Genomic DNA, 22,969 nt, shown 5'->3' with positions numbered 1-22,969 from the left:
AAACGTGTGTGTGCGTGCGCACATGGTATTAGAAAGCATTTTTGTGACACTCCTGTTCAGGGATGTACATTTTAGTGCAGTTGGATAATCCAAAATTATTCGTGATTTGACTTGGAAGTGATACAGTTTTCATTGCAGCTATGCAGTGGTGTTTATCAATTCCGGAATCCAACTGCCTACATTTCACCTTAGACAAATTCATTAACTTGTCTGAACTTTACTTGCTAATATGGTTTGGCTCTGTGTCCCCACCCAAATCTCATCTTGAATTGTAGCTCCCATAATTCCCATGTGTTGTGGGAGGGACCCAGGGGGAGGTAATTGAATTGTGAGGGCGGGTCTTTCCCATGTTGTTCTCATGATAGTGAGTAAGTCTTATGAGATCTGATGGGTTTGTAAAGGAGAGTTTCCCTACACAAGCTCTCTTCATTCTCTCTTGTTCGCTGCCATGTAAGACATGCCTTTTGCCTTCCGCCATGATTTTGAGGCCTCCCCAGCCATGTAGAATATGTGAGTCCATTAAACTTCTTTTTTAAAAAAAATAAGTTACCCAGTCTTGGGTATGTCTTTGTCAGCAGCGTGAGTATGGACCAATACCCTTTCCTTATCTGTAGGATCATAACATATACTATCTCTCTTCTAGGTTTGTTGGTAGAATTAAGTGAAATAAATAATGTACGTAAAATGTTTAGGCTGGTGCTTGGCACATGGTCAGTTCTAAGTTAATATGAATAGTTACTACCGCTGGTGCTGCTGGTGCTGCTACTATCACTACTACTACTACTGTTTGTGCGTATTCTAAGTTCCATGCTGGACTGACACTTAGGCCAGGTGACTCAGCAGTATACTGAATGAGTTAAAAATTTCTTATGTATAAAATCTGCATGGATAATCAAAAGCTGGCTGGTTTTGGAAATCTTAATCAATAATGGAAGCATGGTCTGAGAGTGTGGTTGGGAAGCATCCCTGTGTGTTCCTGGATAATGCATCGAGCTTCTCTGCCTCTCCCCTCCTCCAGGGAGATTGGTAGAGTGGCTCTAGGAGTCCTTCCTGAGGCCCAGCTCAGGACTCACGACACGGTGGCCAGAGGGCACTTCTGCAATGTCAGATGAAACGCACTGTATAAAGTGTTTGTTAAGCCAGGGATCTTTTCCCCTATGTCTCCTAATCAAGTAACTCTTAACCCCTGGTGGAGTTTCTCTCCCACAGCCCTCTCGTTGGCTATCACATTGCCCTGTGTAATTGTTAGTTACTAATCAATTGGACAAGCCTCGGGTTGACTCTCAGGAGGACTGTTCTTCGTGTTCTGTGCCCCAGGTTGCAGTGAGTTCTCAGGTGAGCTGAGAAGGCTTTAGAAACAGGTGTGCTATCCTGGTTGCCCTGTGACCCTGTATAAATCTAGGTCACTGTAGTAGGTGAGGTGAATCCTTTAGTGACTGGCGTTTAGGTTTTTCTTTTGTTCATTTGTTATTTTTTGAGACAGGGCCCCACTCTGTCACCCAGGCTGGAGTGCAGTGGCACGATCATGGCTTACTGCAGCCTTGACCTCCCTGGGCTCAGGGGATCCTCCCATCTCAGCCTCCTGAGTATCTGGGACTACAGGCATGCACCACCAGGCCCGGCTAATGTTTTTTGCATTTTTTCTAGAGATGGGGTTTCACCATGTTGCCCAGGCTGGTCTTGAACTCCTGGGCTCAGGTGATCTTCCCTCCTTGGCCTCCCAAAGTGCTGGGATTATAGGCGTGAGCCACTGTTCCTGGCCGGGGATTCAGCTGTTGTTGTTTTTGCTGTTGTTTTTTGAGACAGAGTTTCACTCTTTTTGTCCAGGCTGGAGTGCAATGGGGTGATCTTGGCTCACTGCAACCTCCACCTCCTGGATTCAAGCGATTCTTCTGCCTCAGCTTCTCAAGTAGCTGGGATTACAGGCATGTGCCACCACGCCTGGCTTATTTTGTGTTTTTTTTAGTAGAGACGGGGTTTCACCATGTTGGTCAGGCTGGTCTCGAACTCCTCACCTCAAGTGATTCACCCACCTCGATCTCCCAAAGTGTTGGGATTATGGGCGTGAGCCACCGTACCCGGCCTGGGATTCAGTTTTGATGGTAGAACTCAGCAGTTTCTGAGGTAGACACACACCTGCCGAGGTCAGCAGCTCCCACCTTTTGATCTCACAGGAACACAATTTGTGGGGAGCATGAGATGCTGGTATTGAGGAAGATACGATGCTGGGGTTGAGTCATTTACCTTTTAAATTCTCTACCATAGGCCTCTGGGAGACTAGGGGAGGTTTCTGGGGCAGGAGGCCGCCTTGCTGAGCCCTGGCTGTCTGGACAGCCACTGGGACAGGTAGCTCAGGCATCAGTGCCTTTTCCACGTGGTTGCTGCCACTTCTGTTTCTTTAATGTTTTCCTCCGTCCCCCTACCCACGAATCACAGTGTTAATTTATCCTCTGCCTCCAACCCCCATTCTGTCTCCCTGACCCTCTGTTCCCGCTGGAGCACTGGCCTGGCAGCCTCTTACCTGCAGTTTTCCCTGGACCCCTGTCCTCTCCCTGGCAACCTCGGGCACATCCTCTGGTCCCAGGGCACTTCATCCATATCTTAACCAGTGCTGCCAAGAACGCTGAAGGAATCTGTAACACTGACAATGTTATTTGGTCCCTGCAGCTTCTCACATGTGGGTCGGGGATGGTTTCGGATTTATCTTTGGAGCCCGGTGCTGCCACAACAGGGTGCAGTCTGTGTTAGACACCCTTTGTTGAAAGGGATCTCCTTCATGGTTGGAGTACTTGTACTAGAAGTGAGAGGCACTGTGGAGGCAGTGTCTCCTTAAAAGTGGATGTGTCACTTGGCTGGATGCTGTGGCTAAAAGCCGGGCTCACAACCCAGGAACTCCCAGGAAGGGTGCCTGTTGAAAATTAGGGAGGGTGGGTGACGGGTGATCTCGTGGCCAATGGCCACTCTACAAGAACAAACACCAGACAACCCAGTGTGTGTGTTTCACTGAGAGAGAGAGTGAGAGAGAAGGGCTCATGATTATTTATTAAAATAAAAAAATCATAACTGTGAAGCTCTCTGGCTTGGAACACATACCCTGTCACTGTTACCTGGCCAGGCACTTTCAACAACTTTCACTTATGGAAATATGGTGATCAAATTATGTGCCAATTTGATAAGATCACATTGGAACATTTAAAAATAGATGAGTAACTACGGACAACCAGAAGATAAAGTGGCAGTAGGTGGGCCAGTTGTAACCCAACCAAGGGCATCCATGTGTCAGGCCCACGTTACCTTTATTGCCGTCCATAAAACCTGACTCGTTTGTTACCGTGTGCAGCGTGGTAATCACCTTAAAGAAAGTGGAGGTACTGGAGGGAGTGCGCGCCCAGATGCAGCCTGGAGTTAGAGCTGGCTGTCAGCTTCCCCCTCCGCTTCATTCAGTATGCTTAGAAATTCTTTTACTAGGCCTTGAGCTTTAAAAATGAATATTTATGTATTTAAACACATTATTTATGTAAATGCAATGAGTGGTGAATTTTATTTCCCCTCATCTCTACTAGCACTGTCAGCTTGCCTTTCAAACTTTTTTTTTAAAAAGGCACGAGGAGGGCGATATAACGTCTTTTACTTTACCATTTGTCCTCTTTGTAATTTGCTTATGCAATTTTGACTGTAAGATTGTGGGTATGATACAAACAACTGTTACAAAAAAAAAGAGGAACATGCCCACGTTCCAGACAAGTTTACCACATCATTGTACATTCCTGTTTCCTATCGGGAGACAAATAAAACTTTTCAAATGTGCATTTTTTTCTATAATAAAGTTTTTTTTTTTTTTCTTTTTTTTTTTTTTGAGACAAAGTCTCGCTCCGTCGCCCAGGCTGGAGTGCAGTGGCGCGATCTCGGCTCACTGTAAGCTCCGCCTCCTGGGTTCATGCCATTCTCCTGCCTCAGCCTCCCGAGTAGCTGGGACTACAGTGCCCGCCACCACGCCTGGCTAAGTTTTTTGCATTTTTCAGTAGAGAAGGGGTTTCACCGTGTTAGCCAGGATGGTCTCGATCTCCTGACCTTGTGATCCACCTGCTCGGCCTCCCAAAGTGCTGGGATTACGGGCATGAGCCACCGGGCCCAGCCTATAATAAAGTTATTATAGAGTAACTTTATGTTAGTTATTCTAGTTACTTTATGTTTTTGTGTAATAATTATTTAACTTTCATGTTAAATTTTAAAATCTATCCATGTGTACTTTGTACATGTGAGTTTATGGCTTCATGCCACATAATATATTGAGTTCATTTGAGTAATAGTTTGACTCTTTGAAGTGGCATAGCATGGCAGCTATTAGAAGTATATAAAATGATCCGCTTTTTAGCTTCCTGTGTGTTTTGCATGCGTTTGAAGTTTTTTAAAATGCTTCTGTGCCTCTACCCTTTTTTAGCCAGCCTATGTCATAGCGTGAGGTTTCAGATGGATAAGAGTTAAACCTTTATTTGCTACCGGCCCTCCCAAGACAGAGTGGTAAAACTGATTTAGGAGAATCCCAGGATTTAGTTGGATAAAAATGATTTAGCTAGATAGTGATTTTAAAGATGCCACCTCTTTGGCCTTCTGACTTGGAGTATGAGGGGTGTGTTTCTGTTTCGTTTTCTTTATTAGAACTTGGCAGTGAAGAGTTTGACAGTATTTCGAAGTCAATATATTTTGGATGTTTTCATGATCATTTTATGATGGATCGTTGTTAGCGTGCTAGCTCTCGACTGCTTTTGGCACTAGGGAAACAATAGTGTAGAGAGTACAAAAAAAAAAAAAAAAAAAAACCTCTTTTCAACCCAAACAAATACTGAGTAGATCTGTCAGCTTCAGAAGGTGACACACTGCAGATGTGTGCTTCCTGTAGCCCTCCCCACTGTGAAAATGACATTGACGTTTGGTGCTGAGAAGGAGGAAGAAGCAGGGCTCTCTCAAAATAGTGAGTAACGGAACAGAGATTCCTGCAAAGCGGAAGCTCGGGGAAATTCAAGCTCGGGGAAATTCTGCTTTTCTTTTATAATTCCCACCCCCACACAACTCTGCCACAGCAGGTTTTTCCTAGAGATTAATTTGGTTTTAGGCAAATCATGGGATTATTTTGGTTTTATTTAGGTGTCGATGCAAGCAGATTATTGATTTTTCCTGCATCCATTCAAACCATGCATAAGCACGCACACATACTGTCCAACTTCTCTGCTACAGAAGCAGCATTTACAAGAGTCCTTACCATTATACCCATGGGCCTAAAAGAATTCCTTCTCCACCTGTTCCACATGCGTTCCCTTGTGGATGGAGGGGAGTTCTGAGGTATATGAGGCGGATTTCTGAAAGACCTATGGGGCATTAAAGTCATCACAGAGCTCAGGTGTCTGAATATCATATAAGTGACACACTAATAGTGATTTTATGTGTCACTTTATGGCTTTATGGCTTTTAGAATACATCTGTAAAATAATAGTAAGACAGGTACAGGAGGGGAAGCCTTTTCCTGTCTGATATTTAGAGGATATGTTGGTGAGTTTGATTCTGTGGCTGTGATTATCAGGGACTCTGTATCCAGCTCCTGATGCCAGAGAACCTGGTGCTCTCTGCAGGGCACCGGAGCCCCTCTTCTCTGCCTGTTGGTGCTACTGTCAGGAACTAGGGCTACACTGAGGCTCATGGGGCCAGGATCTTGAGAAAGAAATGATAACTTCTCCCTTCCATCTTTCCTTCTGAAAAAACAACAACAAACAAAAACTGTTAGAGAGCAAGGTTGGACATAAAACTGCAACTTTAACGGTTGTTACGGCAATCTTTTTTTTTTTCTTTTTTAATCTAAACTGCTGGAGTAATTGTCTGTTTTGTTATGGGAACAGACAATGAGGTATCTAGAAAAAAATTCTTTGTAATCAGTTTTGTTCTTTTTCCCTCTCTTCTTCCCTCTTTTATGTACTTGGCTGGTTTTCTTTTTAAACTTTTGAAGTGTAAACATTTCCCCAATGTCATTAGATTGTAAACGATAGAATTTTAGAAAATGAAGGGCCTTCAGATATTAGTCACTTGCTAAACATTTTGATATGGAAGAATATACATATATATGTGTGTGTATATATATATATATTTTAAAGACAGGGTCTTGTTCAGTTACCCAGGCTGGAGTACAGTGGCTCGATCATAGCTGACTGCAGCCTCGACCTCTTAGGCTCAAGCAGTCCTCCCATCTCAACCTCCTGGAAGTCCTGTGACCAGGCATGAGCCACTGCACCTGGCCTTCCTTCCCTATATATTTTGAAACAGAGGCCATAAGTTCATAGTGAATAACTTGGCTCTGTTCTATTTGTTTTTCTGCTAGTACCAGCTAACTTCTACTGTGACATCCCTTGACAGAGAGGAGAATTAAGTGGATTAACTGCCTTTCCCATGCTGAGTATGGTGTTAGGTACATTGTGTACGTCATCATCGCATTTAAACCCAAAATGACTTTTGGAGAAGTTGGTATTTTTGCCAATATATAGATGAAGAGATTGTGAATCTGAGAAGACAAGTGGTTTGTCCCCAGTAACAGCAGGTTAGCAGTGTAGACAAGAAACATACCACTTGATCCCCTTGTTAGGAGCCACATACACGTGGGGATTCTTTCCCGAATGTTCTCTGGGAAAGTCCTGGCATTGCCTCTGGCCCCTCATGGGCACATAGTCATGGGTTAGTTTGTAGTATTTGTCTCTTATGATCTTGAAAGAGACACATGATTCTGGACCCCATGCAGGGGTTTGGTGGGAAGGCCAGAGGAGGTGTGGTAACGAGAACTCAGTCTCTAAGAGGCTGGGGGTGTGGGGGTGTTCCCGTGGGGATAGCCCAGGTGGGAGCTGGAGGGGCTTCCTGAGCAAGGGCATGAGCCTTCAGGGGCATGGGGCCCCGGGAGGAGCTGGTGCACATGTGTGCGTGTGCAGTTTTAACCCCTTCCTCCCTCAGGGCTCATCTTTCTCGTCCTCTGTTGTCCGGCAGCCCATTGGCCAGCTTGTGTAATCCTTTGTAATCACTTCTTGTTTGTGTTCCTCTAGAGGTTCCCACCTTAAGGAAAAGCACCCTGCCTTTGTGTCACAGGGCCCTGCCCAACAGCCGTGCTGTTAGCTCTTTACAAGCAGTGTTCAGGGACCTGCTTCAAAATCAGGCCCAAGGATCCACTTTTCATTAGGCCCACGGGAGTTTGAATGGGTTTGTGACCCACTGAAGTCTGCATTCTGGCCTGGTGGTGGTGGTGGTGGAGGTGGTGGTGGTGGTGGTGGTGGTGGTGGAGGTGGTGGTGGTGGTGGAGGTGGTGGTGGTGGTGGTGGTGGAGGTGGTGGAGGTGGTGGTGGTGGTGGAGGTGGTGGAGGTGGTGGAGGTGGTGGTGGTGGTGGTGGTGGTGGTGGTGGAGGTGGTGGAGGTGGTGGAGGTGGTGGTGGTGGTGGAGGTGGTGGTGGTGGTGGTGGAGGTGGTGGAGGTGGTGGTGGTGCTGGAGGTGGTGGTGGAGGTGGTGGAGGTGGTGGTGGTGCTGGAGGTGGTAGTGGGGCTGAGGATGAGTTTTGTGGAAACATGGGGGAAGCTGCAGCTGTGAGGGTATCAGCTCTTACCTCAGCCTTCCTTCTTTCCCTCCTTCCCTCCCTCTCTCCCTCTCTGTCTCTCCTCCTCTCCTTCCTTCACTCCCTCTATCTCCCTTTTTTCCCTTCTCTCTGTCACCCTTTCTTCCTCCCTCCCTCTTCCCTTCCCCTGTTTCTCATTCCCTCCCTCTTCCTCTTACCCTTTCCCTCCTCCTTTCCTCCCTCTCTTTTTACCTCTCTCCCTCCCTCTCTTTCTCCCCCATCCCCTCCCTCTTTCTCCCTCTTTCTTTCCCTCTCTCTCTTTCTTCCCCTCTCTTTCCATCCCTTTCTTTTCCTCTGTTGTCCCTCCCTCTTTCCCTCTCTCCTTCCTCCTTTAGGGGCAGCTGGGCCCTGAGGAGTTGAGCCAGAGCCAGGTCCAGAGTAGAGGAGGAGCCAGTCTTGGCAGGAGGGGAAGTTACTTTGTGCACTGGGGGCAGAAATGCAAGGCCAGTGTTCAGGGGCCCCAGGGAATTAGCTGGGCACTCATAGTGAAATAAACCTAGGCTGTTTCCAAGGAGAAGCCTTCAAGCCTGCCAGATCCTGGAAGACCATGGGATATGCTGGACAGAATGACAGCTTGATGAGGAGTGCTAACTCTAGGTCACCTCTCTATAAAGCTACAGGTGTCTTTTGGTGGCGAGGAAGTGGACCATATCCGCTCCAGTTCCCACCATGAGCTCAAGGATCCCTGAGAGAACAGTGGCCTCAGAGGCCCAGCTGTCCCAGCCAGGGAGACCCTTCTCTTATCCACCTCTGCCCACTCCAGTTTTATTCTCTAAGTCAGGCTGTTGCCCTGTCCTGCCCCCATGCAGTGTGGAGGGCAGGGCCTCTCCTTCTCAAGGAAGGAAGTGGCAGGTGGTAAGCCCTTTGGGGCAGTGACCTCTCTAGGAAGCCCTGGACTGCCGTACCAGCTGGAGCATCTCTCAGTCTGCACAAAGACATGACTCAAAGCAAGTGGCTTTCTCAAAGTCCCATGTCCCTCTTGGCACTACTCCAGTGGTCGGCTCTTTGCTTTGTTCTATTTTGATCCTTCCATTTCCACCACCATCTTAATGCATCTGAAACAAAACACTTCTTTTGGACCAAGGAAAGTAACATCAGACTATGGAAAGGAAATAGTCATATGCAATGTTTTTAGATGAAATCTGCATGATTTCACAGTTTGACAAGCACCTATTCCATCTGGGCAGGCACTGAATGGTTTGGAGCTCAGTGTCAAGGAAAGCTGGCTATTTAATATTTTGTTACCACCATAATAACAAGAGCTGATTTTTTTTTTTTTTTTTTTGAGACGGATTTTCTCTCTTGTTGCCCAGGCTGGAGTGCAGTGGCACCGTCTCGGCTCACTGCAACCTCCACCTCCTGGGTTCAAGTGATTCTCCTGCCTCAGCCTCCCAAGTAGCTGGGATTATAGGCACCTGCCACCATGCCAGGCTAATTTTCTGTGTTTTTAGTAGAGACAGAGTTTCACCATGTTGGCCAGGCTGGTCTCTAACTCCTCAGGTGATCCGCCCGCCTCTGCCTTCCAAAGTGCTGGGATTACAGGTGTGAAGCACTGCGGCTGGCCCGAGAAGCTGATATTTATTGAACTGCTACTATGTGCCAAGCAAAGCACAATATTATCTCATTTAATCCTCACAACAATCTTGCGAAGCAGGTATTATTAAGTCACTCCCATTTGTGGATGAAAAATTGGAAGCTCAGAGCACTAACATATTTTGTCCAAATCCACACAGCTGGGAAATTGAAACAAGACTTGGACCCAGGTCTGTCTGACTCCAATGTCCATGTCAGCCAAGTAAGGGCTCCGCTTTGAAAGCACAATGATGTGTTTCTCACTGACCCCACACATGCGTGGTACTGGCCTAGAACAGAAAGCTGGCTGTGTTGATAAACTGGGGAGGAGATGGAGACATGAGGACCCATGTATTCTAATTAATCTGTAATCACACGTTCCCAAAGCATAGAATGATGGGCCTTTGGGATGATTTCATCTCAGCACCTAATTTATAGATGAGGAAACTAAGACCTGGGGTGGGGAGTGAGCTGCACGTATGCGGTGATTTCTCAAGGCAGTGATGGTAGGTGCAGCCCAACCAGGTATGTGTTCTTACTACGGATGGGGTAACTTCCTCTAGTCTGTGCCTGTAGCCCCCACCGGGGTCTTCCTTTTCGACTGTGGAACACTTGACTTAGGCCATCATCAACACCCCACCCATCCCACAGGACCCAGCCCAAATCCCTTAGCCCCGAAAACCCCATCTCTGGTTTTTAAGGTTCCTAAAACTGGGAGGTGTGAGTCTGAATCCTGGGTACCAGTATTGGAGCTGTAGGACCGTGGGCAGTGAACTATGGACGATGTTTTTGCAAATAACGTCTTACTGAAGCCCAGCCACGTTTATCTGTTTACATTGATGGTTGCTTTTGTGCTATGATGGCAGAGCTGGGTTGTTGCAACAGAGATCATGTGACCTACAGATACTATAGAATGTACTTTGAGAAGTCGTTGGACCTGGCCATGGATTAGAGGTGGCTGGTAAAGGAAAGAGAAGTTGTTTAAGAAAAGTTTACTAACCCTTGTTACAGAGGAACCAGTTGATGTTAAACCTCTAAAGCCAGATGACCTGAGGTCTACCATGACATTCATGAGCTGCTGTTGGAAAGGTTGGGGTCAATGAGGGTATAGCAGAGGGGAGAGAGGTGGCTTACGCAGTCCATTCCTCCAGGTACAGTTGCGCATTGTGTAATGGAGGAGTATGTTTTGAGAAATACATCGTTAGGCAATTGCATCATCATAAGAACATCACAAAGTATACGTATACAAACCCAGTTAGTACATATGTTTATATACATATTTTTTCATATGGGAAATTAAATGATCCCACACCATTACTGAATATCAGTTACTTCTCCTACTTGATCTGCATTGCCAGTGTCAACTGCTATCTATCAGGTTTCTCTCTCTCTCTCTCTTTCTTTTTTGTTTTTTTTGAGACAGAAGTTTGCTCTTGTTTTCCATACTGGAGTTCTGTGACACGATCTCGGCTCACCACAACCTTCGCCTCCCAGGTTGAAGCGATTCTCTTGCCTCAGCCTCCCGAGTAGCTGGGATTACAGGCACATGCCACCGTGCCCAGCTAATTTTTTGTATTTTTAGTAGAGATGGGGTTTCACCATGTTGGCCAGGCTGGTCTTGAACTCCTGACCTCAGATGATCCACCTGCTTTGGCCTCCTGAAGTGTTGGGATTATAGGCGTGAGCCACTGCGCCCTGCTCTATCTCCTTTTTTAAAGAAAGAGACAGGGTCTTGCTCTGTTGCCTGGGTTGGGGTGCAGTGGCACAATCATAGCTCACTGTAACCTCAACTCTTGGGCTTAAGCAGCAGTCTGGCTAATTTTTATTTTTATTTTTTTAGAGATGGGGTCTCACTGTATTGCCCAGGCTGGTCTCCGACTCCCAGACTCATGCTGTCCTTCTGCCTTGGCCTCCCAAAGTGCTGGGATTACAGGTGTGAGCCGCCACCTGGCTTCAGAGTACATTTGGGAGCTATCCTCCTTTCTCCATGTCATTGCTGCCACCTGAACCAACACCCGTGGTCATCTCGGGCCCGGACCATCGTGTCAGTTCTCTGCAGGTGCTCTTGCCACTTCCAGCCCATTTATTTCTCACACAGCAGCAACTTCCTCTCTTAACTCATGGCTTATTCTGTTTCCTTCCTAGCAGGTATTACAGTCTGTCATCATCTTGCTTATTTATTTCTTTACTTACTATGTTTTTTCCCTTCTAGAATCCAAGTGTCAGGAGGGCGGTCTCCTTTTTGTATTGTTTTGTATTCACAAATGGATTCTTCATGGTGCCTGGCATGTGGTAGGCACCATAGGAATGAATGAATGAATGCATGAGCACATGAATGAAGGAATGAATAAAGGTGGTTAGTGTTAGAAGCACCCTCCAAAATGGTGTGTCAGAAACATCAAAAGCTATTGTTTCCAGATCACCAACACATACCCAGCTCCCCACTCCATTTTGTTTTTGTTTTTGTCTTGTTTTAATAGCTCATCAGCTTTACAGGGTTACAATTGTCTTAAATATTTCTGAAGTGTAAATATCACCTGCATAATAAGATTGTTATAAAATGTAAACTTTCAGTGTTGTTTTAATTTAATTTTTATATTATTATTATTATCATCATTATTTGAGACGGAGTCTCATTCTGCCACCCAGGCTGGAGTGCAATGGCGCGATTTCGGCTCACTATAAGCTCTGCCTCCAGGGTTCTAGTGATTCTCCTGCCTCAGCCTCCCAAGTAGCTGGGATTACAGGCACCCTCCATCATGCCAGGCTAATTTTTGTATTTTTGTAGAGATGGGGTTTCACCATGTTAGCCAGGCTGGTCTTGAACTCCTGACCTCGGGTGATCTGTCCACCTCAACCTCCCAAAGTGCTGGGATTACAGGCGTGAGCCTGTTTTCATTTTAAAGTCTAAAATCATACTTTTTTTTTTTTTTTTGGTCCTTTTGTCTTTTTTGTTTGTTTCTTTTCATACCCGAACGTTCTGGACAAACTAAAATTGTTACAGGTTACCCCGCCCTGGCCAGGGCAGGACAGGCCTGGGCAGAGGTAGCGCCTGCTCCCCTTTGACATGGGGTCCGCCTTCTTATCCCGGTTCCTTAGGCACTGCCCCAGAGCCGTGTGTAAGTCCCCCACTGTTGCTCACAGGGGGCCTTCTTCCTCACAAGTGGTGAGAAGGGGGAAAAGACGCAACCAGACACTACTGTCCTGAATCAGTGGTTACCAAACTTTGTTGACCCAGCTTCCCAGTAGGAAGTGTATGTTACTTGGTGATCGGTAAACATGTATATACACAACTGTGCAAATACAAATTTCACTATTTGTTACTGCAGATATATTGTAGTCCATTCTATTTGATTCTAGTTTGTTACATTCTGTTCCATTAAAATAGTGCTGCTTATGATCCATTCCATTCATTTCATGACCCAGGAATGTATCTGGCCCACAGTTTGAATAACAATGTTTAAAATATAGGCTGGGCGTAGTGGCTCATGCTTGTATTCACAGCACTTTGGGAGGCCAAGGCAGGTGGATCACCTGAGGTCAGGAGTTCAAGATCAACCTGGCCAATATGGTGAAACCCCATCTCTACTAAAAATACAAATACATAAATAAATAAATAAAATAGCTGGGCATAGTAGTGGGTACCTGTAATCCCAGCCTCTTGGGAGACTGAGGCTGGAGAATCACTTGAACCTGGGAGGCGGAGGTTGCAATGAGCTGAGATTGTGCCGCTGCACTTCAGCCTGGACACCACAGAGTGAGACTCCATTTCCAAAAAAAAAAAGATTTAATTACTTTTTTTTTTTTTTTAACATTTTTTGCTAACCATTTTTTCTTACAATATGGGCTCTTGTTTGCTTTTGTTTTTGTACATTGATTTTTTTTTTTAAATTTCTAACAGGGAGTTGATTTTTATTCCCCAGGTGATTTTTAACTTTAAAATAAACTTGTGCTTATCCATAATTTTTTTTACTCATTTTTCCATGTAACTTTTCTCATTAGTTTTTTTTCTGGGGGTTAGTGTATATATGTATATGCACACAATACAAACACATACATACTTTTCTATAAATGAATATTCTTCCCTTATTACTTTGAATTCCTTAACACTTAATGGTGCATGGCCCTCACAGTTATTTTTATTTTTTTTGAGACGGAGTCTCGCTCTGTTGCCCAGGCTGGAGTGCAATGGCGCGATCTCAGCTCACTGCAACCTCTGCCTCCCGGGTTCAAGAGATTATCCTGCCTCAGCCTCCCGAGTAACTGGGATTACAGGCACCTGCCACAAAGCCCAGCTAATTATGGTATTTTTAGTAGAGACGGGATTTCACCATGTTAGTCAGGCTGGTTTCAAACTCCTGACCTCAGGTGATCTACCCACCTCGGCCTCCCAAAGTGCTGGAATTACAGGTGTGAGCCACCACGCCCGGCCTATTTCTTTCTTTTTTTTTTATAAAAAGCATTCCACGCCGGGCGCAGTGGCTCACGCCTGTAATCCCAGCACTTTGGGGAGGCCAAGGTGGGCGGATCACTTCAGGTCAGAGTTCGAGGCCAGTGTGGCCGACATGGAGAAACCCTGTCTTTACTAAAAGTACAAAAATTAGCTGGGCGTGGTGGCGGGTGCCTGTAATCCCAGCTACTCAGGAGGCTGAGGCATGAGAGGCTTGAACCCGGGAGGCGGAGGTTGCAGTGAGCCAAGATTGTGCCAGTGCGCTCCAGCCTGGGCAAAAGAGCGAAACTCCATCTCAAAAAAAAAAAAAAAAGGCACTCTATAGTCTTGTCTTCAGATAAGATGCAGATATTTTTCTAAGAAAGCTCCAACTCTCAAACTTGCTACACAAGTATAATCAAGTTATAACCTTCTCTCTCCTATTAGGAACATTAAATGTAATTTTTTCTGGCCTAAGAAACTTAAGCATTCTATCCTTCGCATATTTCCATTTTTAAAGTTTTCAAGTAAACCATTTTACTACTCCAAACTGTTACATGAAACCCAGGAAAATGCTTGAAAATGAGACGTGGTGCTGGCCTCTCTCGTGGGCCGCAGCCCGATACTGTGCTGTGGTTGCTGGTGGCCCTCCCGTGGGTGTGTCCTTAAGATGTCTTTTGTTTGTTTGTTTCCTCTTTGGAATGCCAGCATTGCTAAGTATGAGATATGTTGAAATTAGTGTCTAGATTGTAAAAAAACTATCAGCAATTTCAGACCTTTCTTATTATAAAATGCCAAATAGATCAGGGTAGGAACCTTATGATCCAAGCCTGAGAAAATTTCTTCAGTTATTATTGGGAGATGCCTGGTGTGGTGGCTTATGCCTATAATCACAGCACTTTGGGAGGCTGAGGCGGGCGGATCCTTTGAGGCCAGGAGTTCAAGACCAGCCTGGCCAACGTGGTGAAACCCCCATCTCTACTTAAAAAAGAAACAGTTAGCCAGGCATGGTGACACACGCCTGTAATACCAGCTACTCAGTAGGCTGAGGCACAAGAATCACTTGAACCTGGGAGGCGGAGGTTGCAGTGAGCCCAGATCACATCACTGCACTCCATCCTGGGTGACAGAACAAGACTGTCTCAAAAAAAAACAAAAACAAAAAAAAAGTTGGGAGATGGTCATAATGAACTGACCAACTTTGGAATGAAACCTCAGCTTGATGTTGACAGTGCAGAGACCTGGGCAAAAGACTTTTAGCAGCCAGGTAGTCATGAATCGGTGACAGTAGCTTCCTGAGCAAGGTAGAAGTCCCAGTAGTGAGTGTGGAGTGTGGGGTTCATAGAAAGCAGATGTAGGGAGTGATGAAAATAGAGGGGGAGTTGAGAATGTTGAAAAGCTCTTCCCAGTGAATTTGTTGAGCCAGGACCACCAGTGCATTCGAATAGATGATCATTTTATCTTCACTCGCCCCATCTGTTTGCTGGAGGCCCTTCCCACTGCTGCTGTTGGAGATGAAAATCAGATTTGGTTCAATGAAAGACATTGTACAGCCAGTTTCATTCTCTTTCTTGTGTCCAAAAGGAGATTTTCATGATGCTGTCTGCCATTTATTGAGTACCTGTAGGTAGGGCTGCAACTCAAGGTGTTTTATATTATGCTATCTCTGAACCTCCTAATTATCTCTAAGTTGGTCACTGTTTTAAGTGAGGAAGCCAAGACTTCCCATGGCACTGTGATTTGTGCAGGGCCACTCAGGAAACGTCTGTGTGGCTCCGGACCACCTGTTCTTACTATTCTTCAGCCTGCCTCTCTGCATCTGGATCAATTACCTTGTGAATGTCCTGCACAGTCCTGGGGGTTTATTCTGCTTAACTTTTGTTTTTATTTTTATTTATTTATGTGTTTTGAGATGGCGTTTTGGTGTTGTTGCCCTAGCTGGAGTGCAAATGGTGCAATCTCCACTCGCTGCAGCCTCTGGCTCCTGGGTTCAATCTGTCTCACTTTTACATGGTAGCATACATTAATATGGGTATACGAGGGTACAGTAAACAAGACACTTAGGTTAGGATTAGGAGAAACCACATTGTTGGCTTATGGTTATTTCCCTGAGAGGGCCAACTGGTTGTCCTTCATTTCTTTGTCGTATTTTTTTTTTTAGCGTAAGATTAAATGGTTCCACCCTGAAAGCCACCATGATGAGAACAAAAGCCATTGGGTTCCCAGAATTGAGACAATATCATTGCAGAAATGTTTGGGTCACATGTCAGCCATGGCCCTCAGTGTAGCTATTGCTGGTTTGGAGCCTTGGGTGCAACAGATCAGAAAGGCAGGTCCCGCTGGCCCAGGGCTCCACCGGGAGCCTTTGATGGAATTGTGCCAGACCCCTACTGTTGACAGGATTTGGTGGCTTGTTTTATGTTATCCGAATTTGGTAGTTACCTGTCTCCTCTCCTTCCCCCAAAACCTCTCCGCTCCTTAGCTTTTGGCTTTCTTCTGCACAACTCTTTCCCAAAGGAAAGGATGAAGGTTCCAGGGCAGATTCTTGAGTGACCCGCCTGATTTACTTGGAAAGTCTCACTGCTCCCCCTGAACTATTCTGGGGTTGAGAATGTGTGCGTGAAAGGAAAAAACACATAGGAATGTTGAATTTTCCAAAGTTGAAATCTTTCAGGTCTTTAAACATCCGGTTGGTTAAACTGAGAACACTGATGTTTGAGCGTAGAGTGTCCAGCCAGACTCTGACCTGTGTCTGGGGTCAGGCCTGCACGTGGGGTCAGGCTGACTAGGGTGGTCAGAGGTTCCAGCCCCAGCTGTGGCTTTGAGCAATTCCCCTATTCTCATTGCACCAGAAAGAGTTAATTCCAGTTGCACAGCTTGCTGATGTTGTTGATAATAAAGTATTTTAATGGACTCTGTAAGTAATGTTTGTAAGGAAACTACTTGGGTGAACTGATGACTGAAACACAGATTTTTTAAAACTTTAAAAAAGATTTTAGGAGTAACTTGTTTTTACAGCTCCTTCAGTGGGATTTTTTTGGGTTGTCCCCTTCCCCCATGTTAGTTAAACAGCTTCTTGTTTGCTTTCTAAATGTTGGAGGACAACATCAATCTTACTGTTGGCTGAAAGCAGGAGGTGGGCACGGGTTTATGTAATTTAACTTCTTTTCTCTGCAAATCAGTAAATATTTACAAATGACCTTATCAAACAGTTTGGGTACATTCGGTCACTTGAAAGTGTGCAGCCAGAGGAGCGACTGCCTGTGGGCCTACTGCCAGTTCCAGGGGGGCCTCAAAGGAAGGACTTACATTTTTAAAAATAGGCTGTCCATAGACCAAACGCCTCACAGGAAGTGGGCCTCACAGGAAGCCTCCCTCTCTCCACAGAACAGTTTTAGAAAATTTGCATTTTAAAGTTTGACTTCTAAAGATTCAACTCTTAACGGCTGGAGTCGATGGCTGGGAACTGAGGAATCCAAAAAATAAATAGTGGATTCTGAGTTGGGCTTACCATTGCTGCCTGAGTTCTTTTGTTTCTTAGGGAAGGTAATTACAGAATCCCATTCCAAGAGTAAATGTCATTCTTTTGTGAGTAAGTTGGAAAAAAACAAGGAGATTACTTTTCTGTTGTTATAAAATGGTCCCGATGGTCATATGGTTTTAAAACATAACTAAATTTTTAGAGCAGAGATGGACTTTTGGGGGTGTCTCGGCCCTCTTTTTTTTTTCCCCTTCCCCAAACATTAGAAATCTGACACAGTTAAACTCATTTTTAGAAGAGAATGCACATGTTCTTCAACGCTGACGCTGAAAAATGAGATGTTCCTTTTTTTGGTAGTTTGGATATGAAAATTGTAATATTGTTGTATCACCATAATCTGGTAATAATATGTTCATTTTGCCTATCAAACATAATACAAGTAAGATTGAAGTGCATTTTATGGAGTTCTATTGTCAGTATAATATTTAAGGCTGGCAAACAGTCAACAAATGAGAAAAATTTTAAAATAAATAAGTGGTAATAGCTATACATCTACTTATTGCAAAGTACTTAATAATTCTGTATTAATGCCTTTGTATTTTAATTTTCTTTGCAGAGTATTGGGAAAGGGTCGTTGTGGTGCATAGACCCAGAGTATAGACAAAATCTAATTCAGGCTTTGAAAAAGACACCTTATCACCCACACCCACACGTGTTCAATACACCTCCCACCTGTCCTCAGGCATATCAAAGGTAAGCAATTCAGACTTCTTCTTTTGGTCTATTGAAATGGCATTATTTTGGCAGAGGCCTGCGTGGAAATTAATTTAATAGGCCGTATGAGATTTTAAAAATAACTGCAGGTAAATGAGAAAGAAATTAAGTATTATTAGGAGGCATATCCATTGTTGTATTTCCTACAGACCTTACCGCTGCCGCAGCTTCAGAAGAATGTGCTTCCAGAAGGCTCCATAGTGGGTGAAATCATGTCTTCCTGGGTAGAAACATTTACAAAGAAAAGTTGTGGCTTTCACATCTTGGTGTTTGTCACGTTTTGTTGGGATCAAAGTACAGGAACGAGTCAAGCAGGCGACTCCATCGTCCCCTCATCTGGCTGGTCTCTGCAGACGATCAGTGGAGGCTCACTCATTTCTCCCCGTTGTTGTCTTTCTCAGTCTCCATGTAGACGGTGCTCCCAGGTGACCATTTGTTGTGGTTACTTGGTCTTTGCTTCTTCAAGGAGAACAGTAGAAACAATAGAGACATTTCATCCTCTCACATGCCCGTTTGTTTGAGACAGTAAGGTCATGGGTACCATTTTTACAAATATATAATTGGAAGGGAGGGTAAGTAGCCTGTCACTTTTTTAAAAAAGTGTCTTAATGTTAGATTCCAAAAGAGAGCCAAATAATCAGAACCAAATTTTTAAGATCAATTTTTATCAATACATAATGCTTGAGTTTGAAATGCATTCCTCAACTCTACAAAAAATGTTTTAAAATGTATGGAAATGTTTCTATCGTAACCACCTAGTTAAGAGGAATTATCCTTGGACAGAAAGTTGAGGTTAATTAGGGATGGCATGATGTCATAGACTTCAGGAATTTTACAGTCCACTTCTTTGCAGATTCTTTTCCTAGTCTGCTGTTTGTTCTGCAGGAGGGAGCACAAAGTGATCTTCTGAAATAGCATTAATGAAGTTCTTGTGCATCTCAGTTGAGAAGCATTCCATCACAGGCCCTAGACAATCAGTCTTCAGCAAGAGACAGGGAGGAACAGCTGGGCTCTCTGAGAAGACTGCTGTATGTCTGCCTTTGCTAGGCGATTAGCGTGATGGTACCCATAGCAACTGGAGCGTCTCCATAGTAACGCGTAGCCGAGACAGGTGCAGTTGCATCACAAGGCTGTTTGTTGCCTGGCAAAAGGACAGGCCATTAGTACTTAGATATACGCTGTTGCCTTAGAAACAAATAACCCTACATAGCAACTACAGTTGGTTTGAAAGGTTTGGTGTGGGGGGGGGAAGGTTGTAGCAGCTTTTGTCTGTGTTCATAAAAATCAGTGGAAGCATACTTTATTCGAAATGACAACTTGAGGTCATATAGCTGTAGGAGAGAAAATGGGATTTTCTAAAGCAGCCCAGCCAACATCGTAGACATGTCCAGAAGGACAGAGCCATATGCTTGGTTTTCTCCTTGTGGCCATAGCCACTCCCCAAATGGAAGAGAACCAGGATTGGAGTGGAGAATTGCCGATGTACAAGGTTGGTGAAGGAGGACGTGACACTAATTATTGAACTATTTCCCAGATTCTCATGTTTCTTTGTCATTCTACTCCCCCCACCCTCCAAGCTGCATGGAATACCTTTCTCTGGCTTTTCCAGTTTGCACCTCAGAAGTATTTCATCTCCCTTTGCTTCTAGGAAGTTAAGAACGTAAGTGTTACTCCCTGGGTCATGTGTTGGTTCATTTAGACTAGTATTTTGTTGCCAAATGTGACCCCAAGGGAAACACAGTAATTATTTAATAATTTGAAGGATTATAGAGGAGCTCTGGGGGTTGGAACACGAATGCATATTCAGGCGAGAGGCATTCTGAGCTGGCCTTAGCTTAATGACTTCATTTGATTTTTAATATAGACATAAAAATGCAGACGAACCAGAGCTTTTGTAATGAAAATTGTTTCCGAAGGAATATTTCAGACCCCTCTCCGTCACCTCCAGCCTTTCTCCCCAGTTGACTGAGGGGGGAAAAAAAAGAGTTTCTGCCTCTGCCCATGCGGTGCTTAGATTTCACCTCCACAGAGGTCACGGCTGTGGAGGGAGATGACAGATGAGATTCTAGTCTGCTTCTTCCATGCCTTAAGTCCAGGAGAACAAGTCACTTTCTCTTTCCTGGGGACTGTCATCCCTTCTTCTGAAAGCTGAGAGTTTGCTTCAGGATCCTCTAGTGTGTGAAATTGCACTGAAGCCACTGAACACCGGGTAATTGTACAATATTTCTGTGTCTTACAGTGATGTGGCATTTGGCTCAATTCTAAGCCATCAAGCCACTTGTTGACATGACCTAGAGAAGATGGAAGTGAAACAAAGGGAGTCATTAAACAGGGACCCAAAAATGCCGAATTGACGTGCTCTGGCTGGGTCCACTGTGATGCAAGGAATCACCTGTCAGCCCCTTGCTGGATCGCTGTGAGGGGCACCTGGGAAGTGCTTGGCTTTCACGGGGCTGGTACTTAGCATGCTGAAGAAGATGGTGATTATACTAAATGGGCGGTTATTGCTAGGACTTGCAGGTGTGCTTGGCAAATGTCACTCTGAACTGAGCTGCAGGTGGCTGGAAATGCTGCGGGAAAAGTGAGGCATTTGAAAGTACTGCCCAGACCTTGCTCACATATAAGTACCATGCTAAATATTGAGATGTGTAGACCCGTGCCTCTGTTTTCTTTTTTTTTTGAGACGTATTCAGTACCGATGCAACCATCCTTTTTTTCTTTTTGAAACAGAGTCTCGCTCTGTTGCCAGGCTGGAGTGCAGTGGCATGATCTTGGCTCACTGAAACCTCTGCCTCCTGGGTTCAGGGGATTCTCTTGCCTCAGCCTCCTGAGTAGCTGGGACTACAGACACACGCCACCATACCCGACTAATTTTTGTATTTTTAGTAGAGACAGAGTTTCACCTTGTTGGCCAGGCTGGTCTCAATCTCTTGAACTTGTGATCCACCCACCTGGGCCTCCCAAAGTGCTGGGATTACAGGTGTGAACCACCGAGCCGGGCCATGCCTCTTGTTTTCTAAAGTGCCCTTTTGAATGTATATTAGGATGTTCTTCCACACCTGCTTTGTTGATACCAAGTTTGTGAATTGTTTTTAATCGAAGTGCAGAGCTCAGTGCGGAGTACTTCAAACCAAGTGACTTAAACAACAGAAACATACTGTCTCACGGTTCTGGAGGCTGGAAGTCCAAGACCAATGTGTCGGCAGGGTTGGTTCCATCCATGGGCTGTGAGGGAGCGTCTGTTCCGCCCCTCTCTCCTAGCTTCTTGTGCTTTACTGGCATTTTGCTGGAATGCTCTTGGCCTTCTTTGGCCTTTAGAAACATCACTCTGATTTCTGCCTTCACCTTCACTTGGCGTTCGTTTTCTTGTGTGGTGTCTATGTCCAGATTTTCCCTTCTTGTAAGGACACACTGGTCATATTGGCTTAGGGGCCCATCTTTCTGCCGTAACGATTCATCGTATTTAACTGATTACATTTTCAGTGGCCCTGTTCCCAAATAAGGTCACGTTCAGATGTATTGGGGGCTAAATCTTCAATGTATGAATTTTGGGGAGGCATAAACCACCCCATAGCAACCCTTTTCTTAAGTGAGACATTTTGCTGATAAAAATGTGGAGAAGCAGAAAGTAAGGAAATATTTATAGAACAAAATGATGGGGTTGGGGGCAGGGGTGTCAAAGGAATTCTCCTGAAGTTGCTCCCAGTTGCCAAAGCTGGGACAGTGGTGAGCAGCACAATAAATAACATAGTGTTGGATTATAACTGGAAATATAAATACCTATGAGTCCAGACTGATAGAAATAAATGATTGAATAAACAAACAAACAAGAGAAGAGACACATTTCCCATACAGAGAGTTCCAAATGCTTGATGTAGCTCTTTCTCCACTGAAAGAGGTGGGACAGAACTCTCCACTCCCTGAATGGCTGCACTTAATGACCTGCTTCTAAAGATTAGAGCCTGGAAAAGGGCGTTTGGAATGGACAAACCTGGTGAACGCTGTGTCACAGAGGATGAAAATACCATCCTCAGTGACGTGATGTTGATACCAGGTACCTCTTGTAGGACGTCATAAATTTGGCACTTCAGCTTTGTGGTCTTTCTCCCCCAACACATAACCCCAGTCTAGTCATGGGAAAAACATCAAACAATGATTTTGTCCTTCAGCAGGGACATTCTACAAAAATAACCTGGTCCTCACTCCTCAAAGCCCCAAGGTCATCAGAAACAGGGAAAGTCTGAGAATCTGTTACAGACCAGAGGAGGCTAAGAAGACATGATGAACAAATGTGTCCTGTGATGTCCTGGATGGGATCCTGGAACAGAAAAAGGACATGAGGGGAAAATTTGCAAAATGTGAATTAACTGTGCAGTTTAGTTAATAGTAATAGTAGTATGCTGCATGTTTATAGCAGCACAATTCGCTGCTGCAAAGATATGGAACCAACCTAAGTGCCCATCAACCTACGAGTGGATAAGGAAAATGTGGTATATATACACCATGGAATACTACTCAGTCATAAAAGGGAACAAAATAATGTCTTTTGCAGCAGCTTGAATGGAGCTGGAGGCCATTTTTATTTTATTTTATTTTATTTTATTTTATTTTATTTTATTTTATTTTATTTTTTGAGGCAGAGTCTCACTCTGTTGCCAGGCTAGAGTGCAGTGCTGCGATCTTGGCTCACTGCAACCTCTGCCGCCCACATTCAGGCAATTCTCCTGCCTCAGCCTCCCGAGTAGCTGGGATTATAGGTGCCAACCATAATGCCCGGCTAACTTTTGTAGTTTTTAGTAGAGACAGGGTTTCACCATCTTGGCCAGGCTGGTCTTGAACTCCTGACCTCGTGATCCACCTGCCTCAGCCTCCCAAAGTGCTGGGATTACAGGCGAAAGCCACTGTGCCTGGTCTGGAGGCCGTTATTCTAAGTGAAATAACTCAGGAATGGTAAACCAAATATCGTATGTTCTCACTTATAAGTGGGAGCTAAACTGTGAGGAAGCAAAGGCATGAGAGTGATATAATGGACTTTGGGGACTCGTGGGGGTGGGGGGTAGGTTGGGAGGGGGACGA

The 22,969-nt window shown here is 44.9% G+C and overlaps 1 protein-coding gene across 6 annotated transcripts in view; it reads left to right on the top strand.

The window, feature by feature from the left end:
* FOXN3 (forkhead box N3) overlaps positions 1–22,969 on the top strand; it is a 458,925-nt gene that overhangs the window by 250,756 nt on the left and 185,200 nt on the right. For all 6 annotated transcript variants that reach the window (XM_073011249.1, XM_073011252.1, XM_073011248.1 and 3 more), the window contains one exon: positions 17,736–17,872. In XM_073011249.1, the coding sequence (XP_072867350.1) occupies positions 17,736–17,872 (137 nt within the window). The remainder of the gene's footprint in view (positions 1–17,735; positions 17,873–22,969) is intronic.

The sequence above is a fragment of the Chlorocebus sabaeus genome, chromosome 24 (genome assembly GCF_047675955.1).
Source record: "Chlorocebus sabaeus isolate Y175 chromosome 24, mChlSab1.0.hap1, whole genome shotgun sequence".
Lineage (NCBI taxonomy): Eukaryota > Metazoa > Chordata > Mammalia > Primates > Cercopithecidae > Chlorocebus > Chlorocebus sabaeus.
This window is presented reverse-complemented; position numbering and strand designations above follow the sequence as displayed.